A 22450-nucleotide genomic window follows, 5' to 3' on the forward strand; every position below is an offset into this window, starting at 1 on the left:
GATTATTTTTTTTTGTGCCAATTCAGTATTTACTTTTTTTGACTGATTCTTCATTTGGCAACTAGGGCATGGTCTCTAGCGTTCTTCAGTGGTTCAAGCAGTTTCAGAGTTGCACAGTGGTTTTTGCCTTTGTTCAGAGCTGAAAACCAGTGCCTGTACACAGAGTAGGTTAAGCCCTGATTTGCCTTGAGCTTCAGACATACAATGGAAAATCAAATGCAGGATTTCATTTCAATGAAAATGCTCCTTTCCTCCCCTGCAATATTAAAAACAAACTCCTAATTTTTAAATAAAACCTTAAAAAGAAATCGGGAGCTGCCATTCCTTAAAATAATATGTAAAGTAAATCAAAACAGTGTCTCTTCTATATATTCTTCCAGGAAAGAAACATTTGTGCCCTATACCAAAAACAAATGCTTGATAGGACCTCAGGGATTTGCAGTAGCACAACCATTCCCTACTTGCGTGAGCTCTACATTGAGCCTGGGAATACCTAGCACTGGTGTTGGTGGGAGGAGGCAACAGCTCTCCTTGCTCCCTTGGTAAATTCAGTCCTGATAATGCAGTTCCAGGATGGACACTACTGTTTTGGCAGTGCTGTTCTTCGTACCAGAGTTATGGAGAAAAAAAATCAACACTTGGCAAATGAAACAAGTTCAAACAACCCCTTCTCCCAAGCCCCACTGGGTTTTTGCTAGTATCTCTTCACAAGGATCTCTTCTGCTAGCACACCTGTGTTTTTCTGAAATCTCTTTTTTTTATTTTTTGGCAGAGAAAAATATGCTAACAGAAGTCTGTACTGTAAACATTAACTAAGCGATCTCCTGTGTCTTCTGAAGTGCAGTGACTTTCTTATTATTGTGTTGTTTTTGTCTACGTTGTTTTTTATTAGATTTTATTCTATGATAAACTGTGTTTATTAACATGATAAAATATCATGGTCTGTCCATGCAGTATGAAGTTATAGTCCTGAAGCAGATCCCTGTCATAGGTGAACTAGACAGAAAAGTGTACTCTCTTCCTTTTACAGTGGAACTTTTTGAGTAAAAACTTATTTTTATTCTGAGAAAATAATCATTTTAAAACATATTTATAATATGATATTTATGATGTTTATGAACACATTTATAGTTCATATTTTAACATTACTGTTGTTAGTATCTGTTACCAGCAAAAGAAACCTTTATCCGTTGAAACTGAAATGGCTTTGGTCGCTGCCAATATCTGAGGACTGTCCATTCACTTAAATGTTTTGATTTAAATATGATTGAAAATGGTGATGGAGTGGAAAAATATCCATTCAAAAAGGCAGCTCCTGTGGAGCTTGAATCCACTATTAACAGTTCTATTTTACTTGTGTTATTGCAACTTTGGCCTCTAATTAGGACCGGCTGTAAACTGTTGTATAGGGAATGCAATTTAAAAGGATGACATCTGGCCAAAACTTAAAAATTTCAATTTAAAATTTTAAAACAGATGGAGTTCAGTAGGGGAGCACAGGAGGAGACTGAAATGCATAACAAGTATCGGTTTATATATATACTAAACTGGTTAGATTTTTTTTTTTTTTTGAAAGGAGTCTATCATTTGTTTTACCTGGAAATTATCCTTTCTTTTAGCTGATGGATTAACTTGATGAGGGATATAAAACTAGCATAAAAATCTACTTACTGAAATTCATGAGGAAATCTCTCAGAGTTTCTGTAGCCTTTTGGAAAATGGGCTTCAGGCTTCTAAATTGTTTTTAAAAGTCATTAGGATCTTCCTTTCAATCTACTAGCTCTATGAGGTTGCAGAGAAGCAGTGAAAAGCGCCTTGTTCTGCGGATGCTTCTATCTTCTGGTGCAACCAAGCATTAATAAGAATAGTAACGTAAGCTTTTTATTTTTTTTTTTTTTTTGTGGAAGGAGAAAATCGTATCTAACTGGGGGAAAAGAGGTGAATCATTGTCATACACCCCACTGGATTTCCAGCCACTTTGTAAAGAACTGCCCTTTACAGTATTTTATATTTCTAAAGAAACTGGATTAAGATGAGACTTGATTACCGTTATATAAACGTGGTATTTAGGCAATGATATTCTGTCCGCATTATGCCGAAAATGATTAGAGATGTTGCCAATCAGTATAAGCTAACCAACTTTGAAATTAGATCTATTCCTCAGTACAGATTTTGGACTGTCTCTTATGTAATACTAATTTTATTTTCCCTTGAAAACAGAATCATGAAGAGGGAAGATGCCTTTTGCCCACTGTTTTGTGCAACAATACACTGTATTTTTTAATTCTGTTTTATCTAGGAGCCTTTGTTAGTGATTTAGTCACAACTGATGATACAAGACATCTGTGTGTCGGGTTTTGAAATTATTTTTAAGAAAATGATTTAGTGAAAGGAAGACCCACAGTATGTTCTCCTGTTAATCAACTGGCAAAAAATATTTTGTCCACAAAATCAGTTTTATGTGGATCCAGCTACTTGCTGCCGGTTTCACAGGCATTAATAAGAATTACCTTGGAGAAACTCTCACAAGTTTATGCAGAGGCAATCTCTCCATAATTCCTGGAAAAAACCAAGATTTTACTGTGTAGTGAAGGTGTACTAAGCACAGTCTCTGTATCTTGCTTGGGGAAGTTTGTTGCTATCACTGGCAGCATTATAAAATAAATGAAAAGAAGTGTTACTAATCTGATTCTCCATAGCTTTCTCCTTTGTGCAAATAGAAGTAAACTACTTCCATGCTGATTTTGTATTAGCTTTGCTTTGATGCTAACAAATATATCAGATGCAAAATTACGAAGAAGCATACTTTATTATGAGAACTTTATTATGTCTGAAACTTCAAAGTGGCTTGAACGTGAAAATCCACATAGATTGTATGCGACTCCTCCAGAAATTGGAGGTTTTGAAAACTGTCATGAATATCAGCTTTTCATAATCTTCAGTTCTCATGATAAAAACACTCCTGAGCATCATAGCCCAAGAGATTATCTTCTACTGTCTGCATTTTTACTTTTAATTTGGAAATTATTAGTGGGTCAGTCAATGAGACTGCTTAAGCAAGTAATTGATTTTGTATCCTTGCTCCAGCAAGATATAAACTACAATAATAAAAACATGGCTCACCTTCCCTATCTTCTGGACCACAGGCAGGAGCCATGAGTCCCCTCCCCTACTTTTTGTAAAAAGGTCCACGCTGTATTGGACCAAAAGTCCGTCTCACCTTCTGTTCTGTCTAGATAGTGGCCAACACGTGTTATATAGGTGGATCATAGCTACACTCTTTTTTGCATCTGACATCTGATACTTTTCATTTTACACACCCCGTTCTTCTCTTGTATTGAAGCAATGGTGAACAGTTGTTCACCTTCATCATGCCACTTTTGCTTTTATAGAACTCTTCTTGTATTTCTTGCTCCCACTCTTCTTTTTTCCATCTTGAAGGATTCTACTATACTTGATTGGTTGCTTTCATTTGTAGTTAAAAGCAGAGACCTATTGTACCAGTGAAAGCAGAATCACACTAAACAGACTTCAATGCTAGCTTGTTTTGAACCCGGGTGTAAGTACACTAATAAAGTACAACTGTGTAAGTATTTTTAGTGCACAGGGGACTAGTAAAAACAGCGTTGCTGTTGCAGCACATTGGAACTATTCCATTCTTTTGATTGTCCCTTTTGCCTTTTTCTGAGCCTTTTTCAATTTCTGCGATATTCTTTTTGGAGATGAAGAAAGGAATAGAGATGAAGGGAGAAGGTGGGGTGGGGGAGACCAGGATTGCATATAGCACTTAATATACCATGATGCACTCTATTCTTGTCATGATAACATCTGCTTTGCTCTTTAATTCCTTACATTGTTTGCTTTTTTTGACCGCTATGAAGCATGAAACTGACTTTTTCATGGGGTTATAATAACCAGTACCGACATGGAATCATAGAATAATGTAAGTTTCACTTACAAATCATGTAGATGACCTCTGGAAGTCATCTAATCCAAGTCCTAGTCAAGTTAGAAAAGATTGCCTAGGACCTTTTTCAACTGTATTCTGGCTATCTCTGAGGGTAGGGATTCTACAACCTCTCTTTCAGTGTTTGATCACCTTCATGGTTAAAAAACAGACAAAAACATGTATCTAGTCTAAATTTTCCACATTCCAATTGGTCTTTTGCCTTTTATTCTACCCCTGTGCACCTGTGAGAAGTCTGGGTCCATCTTCTCTGTGGCTCCCGCTACGTAGTTCTAGACAGCAGATGATCTTCCCTTAGCCTTCACTCTTCAGGTTGGACAAACCCAGTTCTTTCAGCCTCTCCTCTTGTGTCGTGTGCTCCAACCTCCTAACCACCCTGGCGGCTCTCCTCTGGACTTGTGTTTGGATGGGATGCAGTCAAAGCTCCAGATGTGGGTCTCACAAACACTTGTGAGAGGGCAAGAGTTGCTTCTCTTGATGTGCTGGCCATGCGCTTGCTGACTGTGCACTTCCAGGCTACAGCTGGCCTTGCTGGTTTGGTGCGAGGGCATGCCACTGCCTCATGCTCCACTTGCTGTCCAGCAGGACCTCAGCTCCTTTTTCCAAAGCCAAAAAACATGTTGCTGTTGAATGATAACGTTTGTCTTAGAGCCCTTTGTTTTTCTATGGGAAGATGGTTAGTACTGAAACTTAGTAAGCAGTTTGTATTTCTAGAGAAGCTATGCTCTTAGGCTGCAATTCAAAGAAAAGTTTAAGCATATATTTATCCTTCTATCTTCAATGGAACTGAACTTTGCTGAAGTTCAAATGCTTCTATTAAAAAAAAAAAATCCGAATTGAAGCAGTTGCTTAAGCCTTATTAGTTTTAGCTTTAGCATATTCTGCTCTGCTGACTGTCTGTCATCTATTCATCCATTGATGGTGCTGTCCTGTTGTTAGGAAGTCAAAGCTAAAGTACTTTGACTTCAATCTACAGTAACTTTCTGATTTTCTCTTTGTTGGTAGGTTTGGAACCCAGCTGAGCTATACTGTAATTATTGACTTCAAAACAGTTATTTTTAATCTGTTTAAATGTGAACCTCATTTCTAACTTTTTAAAAACTTTTTAAAATAAAGCTCTTCCGCTAATGGTATCTGGCTTTTAAACAGTGAGAGGAAAAACTACTGACAGTTTTTCAGGACCCCCAAATGAGAAATATATTTTTAAGATGATGGTCTAAACTAAATGTGCTGTTAATAAAGTAAACAAAAGAATGAACATGCAACAGAAAGTAATAAAGTAAACAAAAGAATGAACATGCAACAGATTTTATTCAAAAGTTCCCACAGAGACCTTCATTGAGCTCCAGGCCACTTTTAAAATTCTACTAAATTTCCCTTCCCCTCCCTCCTCCCCCCCCATGGAATATCTCCCTATTTTTAATTTTTTTGGATGGCAAGGAGTAGAAATCTGTTTTCACTGTTAAAATCAATGGCTTAGGGCAGGAACAGGGGTGTTTGATTTGGAAACAAGGAACAGAGGATAAGACAAAAAAAAAGATTTTACTAAACCTAGATTTTGGCAGAAAAATTTGCAAAAAAAAAAAAATTTGAAGTGTATTGCTCAGGATATAAAATCTGATACCTATATGAGTGTTAACATAGATAGCAGCTGGAAGGATCAGGTTGAGACTAGGCTACCGATTGGGTTGACGGGAAGTCTGGAGTCATCATCATTTTTGGTGCTCTTTTAGTTAAAAAAAATCACTCTTGAAACTATCCTGACTGTAGTTTTCTTTTAAGTGTCTTTCCTCAACTTGAAAAGTTAAAAAAAAAAAAAAAAAAAAAAAGTCTAATTCCAGTTTGATAAATGCTCTCTGCTGCAATTTATTGGTTGGTGAGACAGACAGTGGACTAGGTAGATCTCCAGACTAGAGCCATTGCCTCTTCTTTCTTGTTGTTGTTGTGTTAGGCATGTCGTTTTATCTTTCCTCATCTATTTTTTATCTTTCCTCATCTGTTTTCTCCAGCTTTAAGTGAGGATGACGTTACTGTTTGCCTTGCAAAGCACTTCTAGAGCAGAGCATGAGAAGAAATAGTTGTTTGCTAAAACCACATTGTAGACTGCAGATATGCAAAAGTCAATCTGTTTTACTACCTAAAGATATGTACCACAACTATAACGAAAGCACAACGTGATCCTCAGTTTTTTCTATCCCTGTTTTCCCATCACACAAACAGATAAGCCTCCCCTTCCTTCACACACGCACTCTCTCACACTCTGCAGATTTTAACAGTACACTCAGGTTCATCTCTACTGGCACCAGAGCTGACAAGTGAACTGTACAGGCAGAAACCTTGGCTTTCAACTCCTCAGGTCATTGCACCACTTCTCTCAGCTCACAGTGATACCATTTAAATTGCCACTTTCATCTGTTTGTTTTCTGCTTTGTCGTGGTTTTTCCAGTTTTTAAGGACTTCTTTACAGTAGTTTGTGCTTTACAGAAAGAAAAATGCACTCCTCTTTTTTTTCTTCCCCCCACTTGCCACTGCTTCTTGTCCTATTCAAAGGCATTCTTAACTGCTGCCTTCTTTGTATAAGTACTTGGTGGTATAGTTTTTCCATCACCAAAGCTTTATATCAAAGAATGCAGTATCAAGGGAAAGATGTTTGTTCCTTTTACAGATGAAAGAAAATGGCTTTATTTTCAGAATTCCCAAAAGGCCAAGCCAACTTGCTGTCAAACAAAAATCTTTGTTCTTACTGTTTGTGTTCTCTCGGTGCGGATTAATAAGATATTTTGGAGGGGCCGGCCATATATGTGAAATCTAGGGTTGCCAAGCAAATAAAAAGCTTCAACTAGCTATGGAAAAACTTGCATTATTTAACTCTCTAGAACCAAACAGTTGCGTGTGATGAGTTTTTATTTTGTTCTAGAGATGGATATCTTGTTACTCCCTTGGATGTATTTGCTGTGAACAATTGGAAAAATACCAAAACTCAAATACCGGATGAGCTGACAATCTTTTCTTGTGCTTGGTTGACCGTTGCCATAAAAAAGGCAGAATCTGGCAGCTCTTGGGCTTCCTCAAAGGAGGAGAGAACCATATGAAGTAGGGAGCTTTCTCCGGTGCCAGAAGTGGTTCCTCCATTGTGACTAAGACATGGTGAGACCCTGGGAAGAGCTTGGTGCTTAGATAAAATTGTTTGTGTTGCATCTGTTCAGGATAAATAATGCAATTTCAAAGCTACTCATGTGATTTTCTTGTGAGGGCAATGATTTGGTAGATTTTGCAGAACAGAAAAATAAATGAAGTCAATACCTTTATAAAATAACCGTGTAATAAGCTAGGCAAAAGGAGGGGAGGAATGTTCTGCAGATTTTGCTTTATTATATCACTCACATGCAGAAAATAAACTCTACCTCTCATGTTTTGGAGGAAGAGTTGTAGACCATCTGCAGAATATTCCTCCATTGGTAGATGTCAAAGCTTGCCTGGAAGCCGTCAGCCTAAGGAGAGGCAAAAGAGAGGGATGGCTCCCAGGTCAATCTTCTGCTGTCCGGGTCGCCAGCCTGAAGTTTCTTTTCTTGTCCTGTTTCTGTCTGTAGGCCAGTTCTTTGAAGATTTATCTGGATGGAAGAGAGGGTATTGATTGGCATCAGGATAAGCATAGGTCTGAGCAACTAATCGGTAGTTTGAGCTTATCTGATGCTAAATCGAGCAGTGATTTTCTTGCTGCTTGGTAAGCCTGCTCTTTTGGAAGCATTTCTCTTCAGTAAGAGCACAAAATACTGGCAATAGCCCTCCACAGTTTTAAGCTGTTGCTACAAGCTGTCACCTAGATTAGCTGGCAAACGAATGTTTAAACCTGCAAATGACTTTGACATAACCCCGTCTCTAACCATGGTTTCCTGCATGTGAAATTTTGCCAAGTATTGTACTGATAAGCTGAGGGGTTGGGGGATCACCAGGTTCCCAGGCACCAAATGCCTGCCTGCGTTTGCTGGGGGAGTTTTAGGTTGGCTTTTTGTCGGTCTACAGTATTTTTTTTTCCCTACAAGAATGTGCATGAGAAACTAAATTTTCTGAAATATATGCTAAGAGATCATTGACGTCCGTTCTTCTGCCTTCTGGTTTTCATTAGTTAAACTCCTTTTAAAATTAGGATTTGTTTGTTTTTGAAAAGTTTCTATGTATTTTTAGCTGGCAGTGGATCACTGCCAACACCCTATGATCTCCATGTGATCTTTTTTTTTTTTTTTTTTTTTTTTTTTTTTTTTAACCTATAGAGGAAAAGCAAAAGGCATTGGCAGGTGGCTCAGAGCTTCTAAACCAATAGCTTGTGGTGTTATGCTTGGATACAAAAAGAAGAGCAGCTAAATATAACAGCTTAAATAAAAGACGCTGATGTTACTAGTTTCAGATAACTACTTGTAAAGTGTAACATTTGGAAAGCATCATACTGAGCTGTCCAGAATGACTAATTTGACAAGAATGTTTTTTTCCCCCCATGTGGTTTATCTCACTGTAAGCTAGTAAGTCATTAGTTTTTTGGACTCTTAAGCCAGACTCCCAAATCCTATTGTTTCCCTTTGTATGTATGGTGTAATGGCTAGTTGGGGCAGAAGGTTCAGACCAGGCTCTGAAAGAGAAACCAGTTACACTGTAATGCACTTACCAGTTACACTGTAATGCACTTCACCTGTCACTATCTGTAATGTCACCTTTTACAACAGCAGTAGCCTTATTTTCCCATTACTCTCATCTGTTGCGGCCATTTTGCATTTTCACTAGGGCAAGCTTCAGCTGCCCTTTTTGAAAGCATATTTTGAATCTTTGTAAACGTACACATTAACAAAATTTACTTCAGTTAAAGTAATTATCTGAGACCACAGCACAAAAAGTCCAACCAAATCTAGTCTCATTAAATTAATCATGACATTACTAGGACTCATCTTTTATACTTAATTTTTATTAATAGATTGGAAGATGGAAAACAAACATGTCAGTGGCTTCACAAGTTCAGATTAAATAGCTCAAAAGCGGGAATGTTTCTGAATCTTCTATCTAATGAGAAACCAAAAGCAGTTAAGGCAGGAGTACAGTGAACAAAAAATAGTGAATTGGGAGAGAAATATTTACGTCCTCCGTTGCAAAAACTGCCAAATACCTATCACTAAATTTTATTTGTGGCCTATCTTTTATGTCATCTGTTTCCCTCTAGATCCATATGCAATTAAGTTGCTGCATTTTAAAATTGTTTTGATTTTTATTGCTTTTGCTGTTTTAATGTATTGCAATAGATAACAGTAAATTTAAGAGTTATCAGAGACTTGTAATTCAATTTAAAATTTCGGCAGACTTATTTTCAGAAGAAAAATGCATTCAATAGTTCTGAAGACTTCATTTTATATAGTCAGTTTAAAACCGTTCTCTATCGTTAACAACTGTGTTTTGCCTTTTTTTCTTTAATTTTAAAATAGTTGTATATTAATTCAAGTAAGGATGGGGAAAGCTCTTCTCTCCCTCTTGTTACGGTCCTGTTTGAGAACCAGGCTCATTAGCTAATGGTTGGTCCTGTTCCCAATATTTGGTGTAGCTGTGATATGAAGGGCTAGGACTTTATCCTTATGATATCCTTATGATCAAGAGTAACTTTAATTTCAGTGGCAGGAGTGAATATACAAAAACGTAAGAATAATGCATGTAGTTCTAGGGCTAGATGATTTTAATGAAAAGTTTCATACAATTTCTAGTTTAAAAGCACCCATCTTACAAACAGCAAAAGTCCTTTGAGCTTTTAAGTTAATTTGCAAAGCTCCTTTAATATAGAAATTAACAATATCTTTTATTTGACTTCAGTTTATTGGTTTGTAAACCTGAAGACTGTGAACTTTATGAAAGAAGATCCTTTAATTTTATGTATACCTATTCAGATGCACAGTTGCCATGGCACAAGCTTGTAGTGAAACTTTTTATCCTCTGACGTAAACCAGTATGATGTTTTCAACATTATGTATGTGATACTGTTAGTCAGAAATATGAAAAAATTGCAAATACTAACTGAATTTAGCTGATTGGATGCTTTCAAGGTCCTAAAGCACAGACACTTTAATATGACATCCTAAACTTTCTGCAGGGACCCGGTTCCAGGCCTGCAAATGGATTTTTGTAATTAAATTTGTTAAGGGTTCATGACTCCATCTGAGTTGCAACCCATTGCTTGGGAACAGCTGCTTTAATTTCTAGCTATTCATTTTAAGGCCTTCTCTTCAATTGTTTTGTACAATGCCTTACTGTGAATAGAGTATTGCATAACATCCATCATCAAATATCAGAGTGGATCAGGAATTGCTAAAAAAAAACTCACGTTAAGTTCCTTATGAACCCAAGTAGAGGCATTTTGAAGGTAGTGGTGTGGCTATATTGCAGGATAGGTAGAACTGTGTACTGTCTGTATGTTAGTGGTGTTTACATGTATATATGTCATGTGGACAATTTGCCATATGGGATTCTACTGTTAATGATAGAGGGGGAGTTAAGTGCTAATATAAATGGCATGTGAACACCATAATTTTTTATGAAAAACAACTCTTCCCCAGGCAGGTTTGACTACTCTTGAATGAGAAAATTTTCATATAAACTTGTTTATCAAGTTTTGCTGTTGAAACTGTTCACACATTGCCAGCTTTCTGAAATTGAAACTCTCTGATGTAAATCTTTCTTCATTAACTAACTTCTATAGATTTTTATATTGAATCAATACATTTAATATATTTCTGTGTATTCAGGATGGACTTTGAGGAAGATGTAAAAATATAAAATATAGGTGGTCTTGGCCTCCAGATATGACTTCTCTTAAGTTTATTATTTGATGGCAACTATTTTGAGATGTATGTATTGTGGCCATTTATTAGTTGCTCTAAGTAGGTATACCGAATCCAGTAAGATATGTACAACTTAGAATTTGTCACCTGAATATGGTTTAGCCTAAATGACATTCTAGACAGAAATAAATTCAACTAAATAACAGAGTCAGATATTTTCGATTTTTGCCTGATTCATTCTGTGTTGCATTGTTTATAGGATAGTTTGAAAATTTAAAATTAACAGAGAAGAAAACTTTTCCTCTCTACCAGAAGTGTTTGGTTTCCTCTTCCTTAACAAACTGTTTTCTGCTTTTTTAAATGTAGCCCCATCCCAGTGTGACCAAAGGTATGGAAAAAATTTAATTAATTTACACTCCCTCTGCTGGCTTTATGCCTGTGCAACATAGATCTATCCCACACCACAAAATACCCATACCTGCAAGTGTTTTATATAAAATGAGTTTTTGGGACTTTGGAGAAAGTTTTATCTGCAAGATCCAGATCTGAGCAGTGAGTAGTGGCACTTCTGAAGTAACTTCTCGATATGAGTGGGAGCTTTTAGATAGGGACCAGAAGTGACTATTTGTGAAAACTTTGAAACAGCGTACCCAGTTCTGGATAACAGATCCAATCTGTTAATATCAGTAGAATACAGGAGAGCGGTGCCATCAACAGTACTATGCACTTGGACCAAAAAATTGTTTCGTGTTGTGCCTATGTTTCCTGAAAATCTTCCTTTTAGTACAGTGCAGAAAAGAACTGAGATGATAAAGTTATTCAGAAATAATTGAAGGAATCCCAGTTTGTATCAAAATGAAGTGCAAAAACTTATGCTTGGGAACGTTGTCTTGATAGAGAGCATTCAAGAACTATTATATATTCTTCTGTTTGTTTGTTTTTAAGCTGGACCTGTGATCTGCAGAATGTTAACATACCCTCCAACTCGAAGAGCCTTAATTGTGGGTTGTGGTCTGCAGATGTTTCAACAACTGTCAGGGATTAACACCGTCATGTATGTATTTATTACTTTCTTCTCTTTTTTAAAATGTAAAAGCAGACAGTTGACCAATAGCAATTGTTTATGGCCATCCAGACAAAATCTGAAATGAGAACAATGGGGGTGTGTGAGGTGGAGTGCCTAGTTTTAAATCTGCGTTTTGACTTATTAGGCATCTCAGGAGATTGATGCTAACCCAAGGATAGGCGTTTATGTAAAGATGAAAATACAGACTGTAGTCTGGGAGGTGTGATACTATATATTAGAGTTTACAGTCAAAGGTATGTATGGTAGGTCTAGATCAGAAAGCACTCCCATTGATTGGATTTGTGTGAAAATAAGTCAAAATACAGGAGACGCTGGCCTGTTGACCATATAAAGAAGGTGGAAAATTACTATGAAGTCCTTAAGGAGGTAAAAGATGCCAAGAAAGAAGATGCCAATATTATATGCTTCCATTACCTGTAGGAGGACTGAGTAAGTGTAGAGATGAAGTCAATTTATTGGGTTTTTTTGTAAGTTGTCACCTACCAAGGTAAGTAGTTCTTGGTAAATGTGCAGTGCACAAGAGCTAGTCTAAGATGAAGTTACTGTTGATCCAGCCTACAAGAGTAACCATAATAAATGTAATTTCCATATTGTTTAAGAGCAAACGTAACTATTACAGTAACACCTCGTGGAGGGTTTTACATCTAAACAAGACAGCTTGTGGAAAACTAGTTAAAAGGAGCAGCTAAAATCATTGAATTTGGAACTTTTAGCGTGTAACCTGTTGTTTAGATTGTCTGGGTATCAGAGGAGTAACATAATCTCCATCGGGGAGAGGGAGGAGGAGTGTTGCATTGAGCTATGACACAGAAAGTTTGAATCCTGTGCTGATCAAAATTAGTTGAAGTTGTCATAGAATAACATGAGGAGTGTGGTTACACATATGAAAAATGAATGTACAGATGGAGAACATAAAATTATTGTAAAGAAGAGCCAGCAGGTCTGTTGTAGAGACATTATAGCTTCAAATCCGTTGGAAATGTTTGAGTTTATAGGCACACTAGAACCATATGAACTAATCATCCTAGCTCATGACAGGTGTTGCCAAAGTTTCCTGAAGAAAGTGGACAGTCACAAAAGAAAGAGAGGAGTCCTCTCATGGCTTAATAGCTTGTTAAGATATGACATAAAGGGTAAGAAAAAATGATCTCTCTTCACAATGGAAGAAAGCCAACAGTAGAATCCTACAGGCATCTAAGCAGAGAGCTTTGCTGTCCAATTAATAAATAATCTGTGGAAGGAGCTAAACAGGAGAGAAACAGCTCGTGCTTATATACGATTTAGGAGATCAAAGCCCCCAAATTTTTGATAATGAAGAGTTATGGGAATATAATGCCCAATGAAAAATGACTGAACTGGCCTTTACATTGAATATGCAGTAATGCTTGTGGGAGTGAACTGGACTCTTAAATAATGTGCATGGAGGTCTAAATTAACTGTTACTACTGAAGAAGGAGATCTTGGAGTTGTGGCTGGTTCTGTACAAATGCAGTGATGACAGCAGTGACCAGTCTGGAATAGTGCAAAAAATGTAGAAATCCTGTCTTTAAAAAGTGTAAACCAGCTTGTGTATGAAAAAAGATGTGCCTGTACATGAACAAATTTGTGAGGACTCTTCAGCTTGGAAAAGGAGCGAGTACAGAAGAAATGGGAGAGACATGTAAAACTACTAATAGCATGGAAGAGATGGGGAGGGTGTAATTATTTATTATTTCTTATAACACAATTTCTTAGCCTGTATTAGGTTTAAAATAAACAGAAGGAAACATTTCTTCAAGCAGTGCATAACTACACTGGAAATCATAGCCACAGATGTTAAGGATGCCGGAAGTACAAATAAGTTTAGAAATTAATTAGGAAGCCGGAAGTACAAATAAGTTTAGAAATTAATTAGGAAAACTCACATAATAAAAATTATTAAAGTATTATTAAACAGGCTGTGGATACAGCCTTTGGCCTAGGAGAGCCATTCTCACATTCTGGTTCTTCTTTAGGAAGTCTTACTGCGACAGAACAAAAAATGAACAGTTCACAAGGTTTATGACACTGGTAGGCTGACTTTGCTTATCTTAAACTTCAGATGCTTTAAAATTTCAAACCCCTTACTACGTAGGATGGTTTAGAAACAGTTTGGAATTGACTTAATTGCTTCTGTACAACTATAGTTGTTACAACTATAAAATATAGTTGAATCTTAGCTTTAAAATACGAAAATCCCTATAATAAACACATGAAGGCACTGTTGTTAAAGGACTGACTTGTAAACAATTTGCAACATCCAGTATTTTAATAATCCAGTATAACTGAATTTTTAGCTATCAGGTTCTGCAAGATAACGGTTTCCTATAAAGGGAAGTTTTTGAAATACAAGGAAGCAGTTGTCTGTTGATGGGTTGCTTACATACAAATTCACAGAATCACAAAACGGTTGAGGTTAGAAGGACCTCTGGAGATCATCTAGTCCAACCCTCCTGCTCAGGCAGGGTCCCCTAGAGCATGTTGCCCAGGACCGTGTCCAGACAACTTTTGAATATATCGAGGGAGGGAGACTCCACTACCTCTCTGGGCAACCTGTTCCAATGCTCTGTCACTCTCACAGTGAAGAAGTTTTTCCTCAGGTTCAGATGGAACTTCCTGTGTTTCCGTTTGTGCCCGTTGCCTCTTGTCCTGTCGCTGGGCACCACGGAGAAGAGACTGGCCTCATCCTCTCGACATCCCCCCTCTTCAGATACTTGTACACATTGATGAGATCACCTCTCAGTCTTCTCTTCTCCAGGCTGAACAGGCCCAGCTCCCTCAGCCTTTCCTCATTTGAGAAGATGCTCCAGTCCCTTCATCATCTTCGTACTCCTTTGCTGGACTCTCTCCAGGAGCTCCGTGTCTCTCTTGTACTGGGGAGCCCAGCACTGGACACAGTACTCCAGGTGAGGCCTCACCACGGCTGAGGAGAGGGGCAGGATCACCTCCCTCCACCTGCTGGCAACACTCTGCCTGATGCACCCCAGGATGCCATTGGCCTTCTTGGCCACAAGGGCACATTGCTGCCTCATGCTCAACTTGTTGTCCACCAGCACTCCCAGGTCCTTCTCTGCACAGCTGCTTTCCAGCAGGTCAGCCCCCAGCCTGTGCTGGAGCATGGGGTTCTTCCTCCCGAGGGGCACCACCCTGCACTTGCCTTTGTTCAACTTCAGGAGGTTCCTCTCTGCCCAGCTCTCCAGCCTGGCCAGGTCCCTCTGAATGGCAGCACAGCCCTCGAATGTATTTAATGTGGTAGTTAAATGGTACCTTAAGGAACTATTAGGTTGTATTAACTATCTAAGCACTGTTGTCCTCTTCATGTTTGATTCTGTAACTCTAAAATTGTTCTTTTTTAGCAGCAGTAGACAGATCTCAGTTGTAACTGAGGGTTGTAGGATCGTTGTCGGCTTTTTCCCTTACAGGTTTTGCAAACTTAGTTACTGAAAAGAACAGTTCCCAAAATTTGTCTTGGTGGTTGGTGTTCAGTGTAAGGTATAAATGTTGCTGTGAGTCCTGTTCTCTTGGCATACCGCTTCCTAGGCCCTAGGAGAAGGGGTTGTTTACCATGACTTGCTGTTGTGTGGCTTCTCCTTGTAGGGAGTTTAACAGCATCTAGTTGGGCCACTCTCCCTTTACATATTTCCATAAGAACTTCTCTATATTGTGGCCAGTATATGTGGCAGCATCCATGACAGGTCCTGTCTTGTTCTACTTTTCTGTTTTGAGGCTCTCCACTATTTCTTAGGAAAAGAATTAGCTATATCTTGTATCTCAGTGTAGGAAAGCAAGACCATAGGAGTGAGTTTGTGTTTGTCTGGAAAACTCCAAATTTTTAAAATCCGTAATCAAATCACAAAGTAGGAAAGTGAATTAAAAATAGTTGAGCAAGAAAACAGCTATCGTACTATTTAACACTTACTCATTTTTTCTCTGTGCTGCACCAACTAACTGCTTTATTTAAGAAAACAAAATTTGTTATCGAAAAGTCAGGCTGTTAAAGAGGTAGGGAATTATACCGAGAAATTTTACAGGGATCTAAAAGTAATCACTCAGTGTCCCCAGGAACAGAAGAGATGCTAAAATGCAGGGGAAAAAAAAAAAAAAAGAAAGTAAAAGAAAACCATAGAGACAACAGCAAAAATCTGGAGCTTCAGATGCTCAAGAGTTCACGGAAGTCTATTGAATATTTTTGAGTGAGACCTTGAGTAGGAGTAGCGACCCCAGTGACAGCTGGAATAAACTAAGTCCATGTATAATAGAATTTTTTATGAGCATGGGGAAAGGAAAATAAAAGAAGAGCTCTTGCAAGAGTTCTTGAGGACTGTGCTTGGTCCGTGCAGTTGATCTGGTTTGATGCACAGAAATAGCTTCATGTTATATTTGAATCAGCTGAATATGTACGTGACATCCAGATGCTCAGGGCATGAGTAGGAAGCCATTGGAGTTGAGAACTGCATGCAGAGCAACTTCTGCTTCAAGGAGGTGGATCTAAAAAAAAAAAAAATTTTAAAATAGGCTAGGGAGATTGTGACTCTTGCAAACAGATTCTGGCATACTAAATTTAGTTAGTAAAGAGTGAAGCTCAGTGACCTATTGTTTTGTTTCCTTTTTTTCCTGAGAATAAGGATACCAGTGCTGTAAGATACAAGGCCTGAGGTAGAAAAAAATGTTTCCTTTTTGCCATGGCTTTGCTGTGGCCTTTGCCACAGGTTAACTGACTTACGAAAGATAATTTCACTCAATTTTGGACAAGCATCTCTACCAGTAGTGCAAGCAAATTGGAAAGGATTCAAGTTTTTGATTTCTTACCGTTTGAGGATTTTCATATCTTGAAAACAGAAGTTCACTATTTCAAGCCTAGAGTCACAAATCCATCTGACAGGATACCAAACAAAGGCATTGTGAAGGAGGTTGTATTCCGGAATAGCAGTTACTGCAAATTAGGTAGTTAGTAGTAACATATCCAGAAATTTTACTGAATCACAGGTGTGCAGATATTTTCAAACCTACAGTGGCACATAGTTAAAACTTGGGAGAGGTAAAGTAAGATAAAATTTTAAGGTAAAATTTCAAGATACATTTTCCTCATCGGTTACTTCTAAAAATCTTACGCAAAAATCTTTTTTTTTTTTTTTTTGTATGTTGAAGGATTTGACTATTTCAGATTGTTCAGTGAAAAGTACAATGTAGATCAGTGTTTTAGCTATATGCTCAAGTCCCAGCAGGACTATGACTTCTGAAGACATTCCAGATACTGTGCAGCTTCAGTGCAGTCAAAACAAGTCATGGGGAGAAAAGCTCTTGGAAAAATCCTAAATTAGCTTCAATACTAAGCAGTAATTTAGCCATTATAGGAGGCAGCTCAGTGTTGTTTTGTCGTACATATGTTCACTCTGGACTGCATCAAGGTTTTGTGACCTGTGCCAGAATTTCTTCTTCCCTTTTTGAGACTAGCTAGTTCTAAGCTAGCTGAGGTACATTCACACAAGCCATCTATGTCCTCAAGACTGTAAATCTGTATTATTTTGTCTCAATAAGACTTAAGAGGCAGCTGTATCATCTTAATTAGTCGTATTCTCAAAAAACTTTTAAGAGAAGCAGAGTTGATGAAAGCTAAACAAAATATTTTGTTTTACAGTTGAAATAGTAATCTTGACGTGATGCTAATTTAGTCGTTTGCTATTATCTTTTCATATTGTGTTAGAAATTTTGTAACATTTCTGTAACAGAAATGTGGTATACCATGTCAACAAGGATAGCTTATGGACTTCAGCTTTTTTTCAGCTTGGAGTTTCACTAGTGTATGTGACCTGTTATTCCCAGTAAATAAAATATTTTGTCATTGTTAGAATATCCTTGCATCTCCTAAAGGTTAAGTGAATTCGCACGTAAAATATATCTGTATCTGAATTTGTTCCCCAGACGCTTTCAAGCTGTTGCAGTCTTATTTTTTTAATCTGTGCAAGCAAACAAAGGAACAAAAAAATGAGATGATAAAAACAAGCATTCTTCTCCAGCTGGCAAGAAATGGAGAGTGGAAGAAAATATTATATAGAAGAGGAAAAAAGCTCACAGTAATGAGAGAGAAAAAAGAGCTGAATAAAAGAAAGATGGAAAAGACAAAAGTGAGCAAAAGGAGGTTATGTAACAAGCGGAAATTGAGGGTTTGATGAAAAGTTAAGAATATTAAAACAATTAACATGAAAAGTGAATGAACGTTATGCTGAATATAACTGAGAGAATAAAAAATGCATGACAGAGAAGAGGACCGAGGCTGGAAAGAAGCCAGGTTACTTTTGAAGTTTAATAGATGTTAGAGAGAAGTTTAATGGTGTGAAAGAACATTTCCTGATAGGTTTAATGGCCGGGTCTATTGTACAGCAATTACAAAGCTTGAACCTGCAAGGAGCTGCAAACCTTCACTTGTGAAAGTGACGGTACAAATAAACCTTTGGTGTTTTTGTTGAAGGTCACTGAATAAATACTATTTGAGGAGAACTTTTTAGGATATTTTTAAAATAACAGCAAAAGCAGTAGCAACTTGCAGCTGTCTGAATGAAAAAGTTACAATAATAATAAATAGAATTGTTTCTGAAAAACTAGTTACTTCTTCAGCCTCAGCAACCCTAGAGAGCCTCTACCTGGTTAATAATTAATAAGTTGGTAATTGGAGGGTAATAATAAGACTCTACTAGACCATTAACTGTTGATTTGGATACTGGAAATGAAATCTTGACATCTGTGAACAAAGCCTGCTTTCAAAAAATGTGATTGTGGCTCTCATTTTTCTTGTGGCTTGTATTTAACCATTGATTTTAGTTTGTATAGCTTTCTATTGTGTATTCTGGTTATGCATTTTGAAACAAAAGCCAGAAAGTAGTCTGCTCTTAACAAAAAAACAAAAAAAAACCCCACACACCCACCCACACACCCACAAAACACTGTTAAAATATCATCCCAGTTGCATAGCGTTCATTTAAGAGTGATGCATCTTTTACTGTAGTCTGCATTTTGATTTAAACTGGGCCACAGTAATTGCCAAGCAGCCTGCCATATGAGCTTTGTTTTTGCACAGCCAATAACTTGTCTCCTCAGTTTGTTCTTGGATACTCTGAGCTTCAAAGGTCCTTCCTGTGAGGAATAAAGAGTAGAGCTTAGAAGTCTTAGTCTTTGCTTTGATTTTGTACTAAGTTGGTATACTGTAAGTGGAATAATGATGCAAACAGAGGTATCTTGTTGTTGAGTGAGAGGATGCTAGAGGGAGGGATATATAAGTGCTACTTCATCTGTCAGAGATACATGCCTGCTCTGAGGCCCTGTATATAGGGGAAGAGAGCCCTAGTGAGAACCCTTGGAAACAACAGAAAGATGTGGAGAGCAGGGTGGGGTTTTATGTACTTCTGAATTGCAAATCAATAAAATGAGATGATAGAGGGTGTTCTGGCTTTATTTTTTTTCTTTTGTTGGCTTTTTTCTTTTTATTTATCTAGTAGAATTATCTGAAGATTAGGCCCCTGTAGCAGTAAGAGATTAAAACTACTTAAATATTGGTCCAGAAGCAGAGCACATGTAGCCGTTCCAGTGGGAATGTGCTGGCATATAATAGAAAAGATAGAGACAGCTAATTCTAGTGGATGCCCTTCTTTATTTGAGCCTAAGCAATAAGAAGGAGCTAGTTGAGAGTGTTCAACTGGATAGTAACTTAAGTAACATAGTAAGTAGAGGAGTACTTGATTTCTAGAAAGATTGAAAACACAAAATAAAAGACCTACTTCAAGAAGGCAGTTCGGTAAATTTGAAAATTTATAAGGCAGTTATGATGTTGCTAAATTTTTTGTATCATTAGCTATATTTCAGTGGATGACTTGTACTTCAAAAGTTCCATTTATAAAGTGAAATATTATTCTTAAATAGTCTTGTATGCACTTGTTGGAGATACCCTACAAAATCCTGAGCAATATGTACAACTATGCTTACATGTCGGCAGCCTAAGGATTTTGTGGTTTAGCTCTGAATGCTATAATTTTTGATCCCAGACGCTTGTGAGAGGGCGTTTAGAATACCAGTAAGGGAGTAAATCTGTTTGGAAAAAGGGCAAAGGCTGATATCCTAAAATGAAGCTGTAAAAACATTACCTGTGTAATGGTGGTGCTAGCACAAAAAAAGCAGAATATGCTAAGTTTCAAATCAACAATTACAAATAAAAAAAAGTGAATCTTCCTTTTCCTGTTTTTCTCACCTTGTCAGAAAATAACCTGATTCAGTTTGTAGGTATGAATTTGCAATTCATTGTTTTTTTAAAAAAAAAAAAAAAGAAGAAGAAGAAAACCCAGAAAACAATACAAATGTGACTGTGGATTGGGTTATTTGGGCAATGCAGTACCCAACTTTGAGTTTCCATCTCAGGCTAGAGCTTCTCACTGCTAATGCCTGTTCACTGCACAGGGTGATGCGTTTTGTGTTTGTATTCTATTTAAAAGAAAAAAGAAAAAAATCGCAGCTTTAAGCCACTTAAAAGGGAAAAAAAAGATGCAAAACAAACAAATCATAATGGAGTTGTTAGCCAGATTAAAGCTGTGAAATGTTTATCTTATTTAAAAAGCTGCTTGTTTTGTCGAGCAAACTAGCCAAAGCTTTTGGAAGATAGCTTTTAAAAATACATCCTTGGCCTAAGCATTAGAGATGAAAGAACAGGTAGTTTAGATAGAAAAGTTTTAAAGATGTTTTATAACAAGAGTAATGGGATGAAATTAAGAAAAGTAAAATCTAGAATGATTATCAGAACATAGATTAGTGCTTAGAAATACTAGACTGAGTCTCTTAAGGGAAGCTGGAAACACTCATCCTTTCTAATTGCTCAGTCTTAAGAAGCTACAGCAATAGAGAATGTATTAGAAATAATATTTAGTTTTTCAGTATTTGCAGACTGGAATTAGTAGACATAAACTACAAGGCAGAAGTGTTGGCTTATATTTAAAAAAAAAAAAAAAAAGGCCAATTTCTTTTAAATGAAATTTTTACATGCCACTTCTGTCCTAGTAGTTCTGGTAGGCTATCCATTTATTTCAAGAAGAGTATTATTGAACACCTGAGAAACAGAAGAATGAAGCAAAAACCTAAACGAATATAAAACATCTCAGGCTGCCAAATGCATTAAAGGGTCTTGAAGTTGATGATTTTTTGCGTTATAATTTTTTTAAGGTTTAAAAATAAACTACAAAAAGCCTTCTCAACCTGCAGAGGAAGCAGGCTCAGCAGCTCAGGTGTGAGGTATGTTTCAGATATTATATTTGCCAGTTAACTCAAGGATCTAATTCTGTTTCAAAACTATTGAAATTTATTAAGTATTAGACTCCTGCTGATTTCACTGGTGCTGAATGCCTTTTTTTTTCCAATGCTGAACCTTCAATATCTTAACAAGTTAAAGAACTACCATATGTAATCTTTCCCTTTTTTCTTCCTTTATTGTCACAGATTTCTCTCTTGGGTTATTAGTTAGAAGAATATATACTGAAGCATGCAATAGCACGAGTGAAAATCGACCTCATGTCATGGCAGCAGCATGTATTGTGTCTCAGTTGTCTACTAGAGGCAGGCCTTGCCTGGCAGTTGTGTTAATTTATTTTCAAAAATGTTGCAGAAGTATTAAAAAGGATTCCTCTGTGTATTAACTGACATTCAAAAAACCCCTACCTCTCCCCCCAACAACCTAAGCTGAATCTCTTTAATAAATCTTATTTTTTTCAATGTAGATACTTTCAGAGAAGGAAATTCCTTTCAAGTCTTAGGTTGAATGTTACGAATACAAAGACTTGTAATCATCTTCATTTGGAAATATTAATATTTATTTTTATAACATGTTCTCTTCAAAGAACTGTAGAAAAGGTAATGTTACCAAGTTATTTTGTAGGAAATCCTACTATCTGTCTTCTGATTTGGAACATGTTTTCTTTTTAAATAAAATCTGAACCACAAGGACCATATGCACCTTTTTTTCACCCCATTTTTTCGTAAATGTTTAGGTAACTATCAGTGGTAAAGTAGCCAGAATGTTGAGAGATTTTTATTAAAATACTGAAAGACAACTAACAGTCCTATCATAATCATAAATACTTTTTTTTGTCTTGATATAATTTTTAAAATGGTATATGATAAAATTGGTTCCTACCATTCTTGAGGTTGTGAAACCATATTTAAAGAAGGGCTGACATTTTGGAGGAAGCTTGAAAAGAAAGTATTTATTTAAAGAAGAAATGTGCTCAAATCAATAATATTTTCTAGCATTCCTCTTGTTATTGTTGAAGATTTTGTGTCTTTAATAAACATTTTTCCTATTTTTTTCATTCAGCGTCTACTCTTGCTTCTGCATGTAGTGAAATCATAATATTGTTTGATTTCTATCTGTTGCCTTGGTAATAACTCTCATGTCACAAATTCAGTATTAACTTCGCTGCAGGACGGTGCAGGAGGAAATGTGTGAACTGTGTGGGTGGGAGCAAAGTCTTTGTTGAAACATATGCCTTGGGTTATTAGCCATTACAGTAAAACAATTGTGCAAGAAGTAAAATG

General features: G+C 37.0%; 1 protein-coding gene across 1 annotated transcript in view; it reads left to right on the forward strand.

The window, feature by feature from the left end:
* SLC2A13 (solute carrier family 2 member 13) overlaps nucleotides 1-22450 on the forward strand; it is a 175027-nt gene that overhangs the window by 66703 nt on the left and 85874 nt on the right. Inside the window, exon 4 of the mRNA XM_068930516.1 lies at nucleotides 11722-11830. Within this exon, the coding sequence (XP_068786617.1) occupies nucleotides 11722-11830 (109 nt within the window). The remainder of the gene's footprint in view (nucleotides 1-11721; nucleotides 11831-22450) is intronic.

This window comes from Struthio camelus, chromosome 1 (genome assembly GCF_040807025.1).
Source record: "Struthio camelus isolate bStrCam1 chromosome 1, bStrCam1.hap1, whole genome shotgun sequence".
Classification (NCBI taxonomy): domain Eukaryota; kingdom Metazoa; phylum Chordata; class Aves; order Struthioniformes; family Struthionidae; genus Struthio; species Struthio camelus.